Raw genomic sequence first — 6,951 nt, 5'->3', positions numbered from 1 at the left:
AAAAAATAGTACTAGAATTGATGAGTTTAAACATAAGTATAAAGGTATGTGTCAATCAAGATATATGCAAGAACAGGTTTAATGATTAATTAGATGGAACATTGTGGGTGTGGGGTAAGAATGTTAGCACTCTAATAATTCTTTAGTATATTACTTGTGTGGCGTAGAAGATAATTATCTATGTATGTAATTAAGTAGAATGTTAACACTGTAATAATTCTGTAGTATATTACTTGTGTGGTGTAGAGGATAATTATTTATGTAGAGATATTGCTTAGGACTTAAAAGTGGTAAGATGATGTCATGGGGTAGGACTAGATAAGTCTAACTTCTCCCTACTCTGTTCAAGCATGTACTAGATACAAGTAAATTGATATTGGATTATTATTGTTGGATATGTGTGAAATTACATGTGTTGACATATCAACTGGTTTACATGCTTGAATGAATAAATCAAATCAAATATTTGGATGCAGTATGCAACAACATTTACTGGAGGCAGACACGAGCTGGCTATTGATACTGATCTTTCAGGTCCGTTAATTTCGATTTTATGATTTTGTTTTCTTCAGTTGTTACATAAAGGGTATTTTAGTGTCCTGGAAACTCAAATTTTTCTATAATAAGCAAGTGAGCAACACTGTTTTTTTGAGTATAAAATTATGTAAAGTTTACATTATAGGCTAAATTGTGAACACATTTTCTAGTTCTAATGTTGTGGCCCAAGGATTTAAATTCTATGGCAAATGCAAATCAACAAATATTATACCTATATTTTTTTAGATCTACTTGTGCAGAACATTTGAGCAGGAATAATAAAAGCCCTGCACAGCTAACAATGATGTCATTATTATGTACAACACAAACAGTATCCCATACAGTTACATACATTAGCAGTTGCTTCACTTAAGTACAGACGTCTACTTTAATGATCAGTTTGAGCACAGATGGACTGAAACCGAAAGTCTGCTCAGTGATTCAGCTGAACTTTTGTGTTTTTCACTCGGACCCTCTCATAAGCAGAGGGTTTTTTAAAAACTGTTTTAAAGTAAAAAAAAAAAAAAAAAAGTAAGTTTTAGTAAGGTGAGATTTAATATTATGCTGTGGGCCATTCATCTACCATTTTCCTTTACCTCTCTATTCTTTTGCATTATAGTGTTTTCTGTCTGGTACCCTTTGAACAGCATGACAGTTTTACAACACTGATAAACTGTGAGCTAGGTTCTGGTTTTCATAATTAAGTAGACACACCTTTGGCAATTTCTGTGCTGTTTATGGACAGTGTCATTCGTTAAGGTATTTTTGCCTGTAGGCCTGTCCCTCTCCTTGACAGGATGTTCACTACAAGTTAACCAAAGTCTGTTAACCATCATGATTGTGAAAACACACAATGTTTCCTTACAGCACAAAGAAAATTTTACAAGAAATCAGTTGTTACACTGTGGAAACGAACTTTTGACCAAGAAGCTGCATTGTGTTAGTTTCTGGTTTTATAAATGTTTGCTTTATATTATTTTAAAGATGAGGAAGCATCACTACATGTAATGATCATGGGAACCAGGTTGAACACATATTGTACATGGCCAAGAATTGGGCTTTTCTCCAGGAGAATTCTATCTTGATTAACTGGGTTTCTCAAATGCCCTACCCTGGTTATAGAAACTGGGTTTAATGATATAATGGAAAAATAAATATAACAAATCAGATTACTGCAAAATGTCACCTATTTCCTAAAGTACATCTAAAGATGCTGATTGATCTAGTATAGGCCTATATGACTTACTGTAGTTCACGGGTTGGTTGTATCTTATGCCAGACTTCAGACTAAATGAGACTGTGCCCTACAGCAATGGTTCCCAGGTGGGCCTTGGCACCCTGGAGTGTTTGAAGCCTTTATAATACCTGCATGTTTGATGTCCTGCTGTGTTTTTTTTTTTATTTTGAGAACCAATTTTAAAACATTAAAATTCCCTTCTTTCCTGTACTGTTTGTTTCTGTGAATCAGGTCGTCGTACCACCCTCCCTGCCCCATCAGCAGACAACAGCCATATTGGCATCATGTCGATCCTGTACAACAACATTGGCAAGGACCTGTCCAGAGTCTCTATGCCAGTTGCTCTTAATGAGCCGCTGTGTCTGCTGCAGAGAGTCACTGAAGAGCTGGAGTACTCTGAGCTGCTGGACATCGCCAACCACATTAACGATCCATATGAGAGAATGGTGAGTTTGGTTTATGTAGGCCCCAAATCAGCTAGAGCTGAGAGACAGTTGAGCTCAGTGCTAACTTCAGTAACGTTTGTTGCTAGGTTTACGTGGCAGCATTCTCCATTTCTGGCTATGCTTGGGCATCCTGGAGGAATCGCTACAAACCCTTCAACCCTGTTCTGGGAGAAACATTTGAGTGTCACAGAGAAGACAGAGGCTTCCGTTACATCAGCGAGCAGGTAACCAGCAGAGAAGGATACACAAACATGTTGACTAACCCTCCACATCTGGATTTAGAACAAATTCGAATGCTTCGTTCTGTGTTGAATTTCAGGTCAGCCATCACCCACCCATTTCTGCCTGCCATGCTGAATCAGAAAACTTCACTTTCTGGCAAGGTAGGAACAGCGTCCTTACTGAGTGCTGCATTCAAATGTACTGTATGAGCACAGTTAAACCTAACGCTGTGTTTCTGTTGTATCTGTCTGCTCTCAGATCAGAGATGGAAAAACAAGTTTTGGGGGAAATCAGTAGAGATAATCTCTTCGGGACTGGTCAACATTACCCTGCCCAAGTGAGTCACTGGTTCCTTTAACACCAGTCACACAGTACAGCACATAAGTAACTTGTAGTTTAAGTACTGTCATACAGTAGAACACCTGCATATATATAGCACACGTGACAAGTTTTACTATACAATAATATGTTAACAGTATACCAAGCAACATATAGTATTTTTTTATCTGTGAAAATCCTTGTGTAATGGCTGTTTTTTAAAGGTTAACACTCTCCTCTTTATGCCTGTATTGTGCAACATAGAAATGACAGTAATTTACTTTATGTAGTAAAGAGTTAGCATCTTAACTGCTTAGTAGCTTACTGTTACTGTGTCATGTCTATCAGTAGTTTAAAGGAATTTGTGGTTAAAAACAGACATTAATAGACGTCTGCAGTGGCAGCCCTCTGTGATATTTAGTGGTCACAGACACACTCTGTTACTTCCAGTCTGTGGCCCATCATTTCATTGTCAGTTCCCAGATAGCAAGATGCACTGAGTAGGTCTTTTTCATGTCATTTATCAGTGCCATAGCCATAATTGGGCTTTTTAGTAACCTTACTTTAAGTTAGGGTAAATTGCCCTCTGTGTTCTAATCTCTCAAAGTGATGGATGGCCTTCAAATTTTTCCATCATTATTAAAAAAAATTCTGTTAATCATTGAAAATATTCAGTCAGCGTAACCCCTGAGATAAGCCAAAGCTGTGATAAAAGTGTGGACATGTATCAAAATGCAGTTTTAAAACGGAGGCAAGAATGCACAACATGGTTAAATGAGCTGTAAGAAGTGAAATATTTTTGTTTTCTGCATGTAGTTACGGTGATCACTATGAGTGGAACAAGGCAGTGACATGTATCCACAATGTGCTGAGTCAGCAGCGCTTTTTGGAACACTATGGTGAGGTGGTCATCAGAAACACAAAGAGTGATGTCTGTACCTGCAAGATCACCTTTGTCAAAGTAAGAACACATGCACACACACTGACTGTCACTCTGTTGCTCACACGTAGCCAGTCTCTACTCAGTCTGTTACTGCTTATTCAGTTGGAGGGCAAAATAATACATAGAGACTTCTCTTGTCCCCTTCCCCTGTTTTACCATCATGACCGCTTCCTCCCCATTATCCAGTCTCGCTACTGGAACTCAGACAGCAATAAGAACGAGGTGCAAGGTGCGGTCCTGGACCAGGCTGGAGAGGTGGTCCATCGCTTTGGAGGCTCCTGGCATGAAGGCATCTTCTGTGACACCCTGCCCACACCAAAGTGCATCTGGAAGCCCAGTGAGTAGCATCCTGCCCTGTCTGAACTCTGGAGAAGTCCTTAAATGGCCTGAAAATCTGAAGTGTTGACTATTTATCTCATCATATCGCAGTTGGTCATCTGCTTTTTTGTGTCGTTCCAATGCAAACAAAAGAAATAAACATGAGAATACTAAAGAATTTGTAAATTTTTCTGGGAGAAGTGATGAGTTATCTGACAGAAATGCAGGGGTGCCAATATTTTTGTCCATGACTGTAAATATAAGCTTGTGAAAGATAGAGAAAAGACCGACAGACATATTGTCTGTGAATTACAATGATATGCATGGTTTTCACATGGGAAAAGTTATCCTCCATAAACCTTACCCTTGGATTTTTTTTACATTAGTTAGTGTTTTAATAATTGATATATTTGATGTTTGCTGTTTAGACGTGCAGCCTGATGACCACTTTCAGTTCTACGGCTTCTCACGTTACGCCAGAGAACTCAATGAACTGACACCTGACCTGAAGGCCGTTCTCCCACCTACAGACACACGCTTCAGACCAGACCAAAGGTACAAATGGAATACTGTTTGTTTACACTGAAATATGCACCGTGGTTCCATCTTCCATGTTGCCCAGTTGTTTTATTCTTTTCCCTTCTGCTTTCCATCAGGCTCCTGGAGGAGGGAAAGGTAGCAGAGGCAGATAAAATGAAGGACAAGGTGGAGGAGAAACAGAGGGAGAGAAGGAAGGAGATGGCCAAGAGAGGGCAGGAGCACATCCCCAGGTTTTTCAGGTGAGGGACAACAAATGTAACATGTATAAATAAGACTCATCAAGAAATGGCTTCACCCCTTATCAGCCATATTTTAGAGGGCGCCTCTAGTGATGGGGGACTGAAAAGACAGATTCAAAAGTCAAACTGTGTGCAGCTGAGGTTGTGAGATCCATTTCAGTTTTTATAACTGTTCTCTGTGTTTGAAGTAAATTCACAGTTTAACACAAAATTTAATGTAACCAGAGATAAATTGCAGAGCCAAATAGAAATACAAATTATCAGGCCTCTGTACTTCTCTCTAAAAAGATTCTATAAGTGAAGACAGCATGTTTCTCACTGGAATCATCACTGATAACTTTAATGCTGCCAAAACATACACTAAATATCTTTTACTAAAATCCTTCACTACATACATATGTTTTGAGTCTAGACAGATGCTTGTAAACTACAACTTGACTGGTCGGCAGAGGTATACAACTGCAAGGTGCTAATCCTGGCTGTACTCAGTAAACAAATGAGATGTTTTATACAGAGCTTGGCTCTCCTCCCATTTGGCAGCCTTTTTGTTAAGCAAATGGGCTGTTAATGTTATTGTTAACAGAAAATATTATTTGAAGATGAGTGCCTGACAGTACCAGTTTTTTGTGTTTTCAGGAAAGCTCTGGATGCGGATGGCAGAGAAGTGTGGCTGTACAATGGAACCTACTGGAAGATCCGCAAAGACCCGGGTTTCTCCAAGACTGAAAACCTGGACCTGTGGTAGAACAATTCTTCTAGCTTAATGCTGAGGCTGAATGAAGCCACCCAGGTGCTGAACACCAAATATTATTAGTAAAATTGATTAATCATACCCATGTTAGTCCAGTAACCTCTGCAGAATATGATGTAGTGATGTGTGGAAACATATACAGGCCTGTTGCTACCGTTACTGAAGGGTGTAGAGCAGAAGGGATGTTGGAAAGCATACATGAACCTCTAATGGGGTTGTTGTGCCACTTAGAGGTGAGGTGCAACTCTGGAACAAATGAAGACTGATTTAATAGAAGCCGGATGTCTTTCCAGCCTTTCGCCCACCTGCAACCATAATGGAGACCTTAATTATAATCACTCAACAGCAAATCTTAATTTGAAATCCCGTCTTTTACTCTTTATCACTGCCTTTGAAAAGTTGTGGGTAAAAAGCTTCAAGTGTTTGTCTGGATTCTAGCCTCTCTCTGTTGTAAAATGCCTTATATTTGTGGGAAAAATGGCAAATTATATGTTATGCTTTAGTTTTAACATTTCCATATAACTATTTAGGCTCAGTTTTGTGACAGTTGTGATGAATTGAGACATTGAGTGTAGGAGACTTGCTTCCTGCAGAAGACTGAGAATGTGCAAAAGCTAATGCTGGTTCTTCTGGGGTGTATTAAAGGTGAACTGGTGCTGCTTTCTATTCTAAGTGGTTCTTGATGTATAAACTTGGTTTTATTTGTAATGTGTATTTTGTTTTTTGATGTTTAGTTGTGATGCACTGGTGACACATTGGTTCCCTAAAGTGTCCCTATACTGGAAAAATCTAGCTCTTCTCCTGTTAGCTTAGCCTTCTTCCTCTTTTGCTTGTGTGAATTGTTGGTGTCCAAAACAATCTGACAGACGAGGATTCCATCTCTCGGTTCTTTATGCTCTCAGTTGATGCAATGAAGTATTTTTATTGATGTTTCAACTATAGATTTTAATAAGGAAAAGAGACTATTGTTAAATCCCAGCCAGATGTATTTTTACATAATGGTTTTGTTTCAAATAAAATGTTCCATAATTAACATCATGTTGGAAAAACTTTTGTTCACCACCGACCTTGTGGAAACAGTACGATGAATCTGGCCCAAATCCAATCCATAAACCAAGTATTAGTGATTAATGCCTGTATTTGCAGACTGACATTTTGTTTATGGTCATGATCAGCCCTTATTAATGATTTGATTAAAATCTGTCACTGCATTTATACAAGTTTCACACTTTGTCATACATACAGTGGCACGAAAAAGTATGAACCTTTTGGAATTTCATGGTTTTCTGCATTAATTTGTCATAAAATGTGATCTGATCTTCATCCAAGTCAAGAGTACTGATGAATATAATGTGCCTAAAATAACACAAAAAATTCTGGTCTTTCATGTCTTTACATAC

General features: G+C 38.5%; 1 protein-coding gene across 3 annotated transcripts in view; it reads left to right on the top strand.

The window, feature by feature from the left end:
- LOC109964792 (oxysterol-binding protein-related protein 7-like) overlaps window positions 1-6,584 on the top strand; it is a 22,172-nt gene extending 15,588 nt beyond the window's left edge. For all 3 annotated transcript variants that reach the window (XM_020608352.1, XM_020608353.1, XM_020608351.1), the window contains 9 exons: window positions 2,006-2,220; window positions 2,307-2,444; window positions 2,540-2,603; window positions 2,701-2,779; window positions 3,577-3,721; window positions 3,890-4,040; window positions 4,450-4,576; window positions 4,678-4,800; window positions 5,437-6,584. In XM_020608352.1, the coding sequence (XP_020464008.1) occupies window positions 2,006-2,220; window positions 2,307-2,444; window positions 2,540-2,603; window positions 2,701-2,779; window positions 3,577-3,721; window positions 3,890-4,040; window positions 4,450-4,576; window positions 4,678-4,800; window positions 5,437-5,545 (1,151 nt within the window). In that variant the 3' untranslated portion in view covers window positions 5,546-6,584. The remainder of the gene's footprint in view (window positions 1-2,005; window positions 2,221-2,306; window positions 2,445-2,539; window positions 2,604-2,700; window positions 2,780-3,576; window positions 3,722-3,889; window positions 4,041-4,449; window positions 4,577-4,677; window positions 4,801-5,436) is intronic.
- Window positions 6,585-6,951: the final 367 nt, after the last annotated feature.

Source organism: Monopterus albus, unplaced genomic scaffold (assembly GCF_001952655.1).
Source record: "Monopterus albus unplaced genomic scaffold, M_albus_1.0 scaffold92.1, whole genome shotgun sequence".
Classification (NCBI taxonomy): domain Eukaryota; kingdom Metazoa; phylum Chordata; class Actinopteri; order Synbranchiformes; family Synbranchidae; genus Monopterus; species Monopterus albus.
Note: the sequence above shows the minus strand (reverse complement) of the source record. Positions and strands in the feature narration are given on the sequence as shown.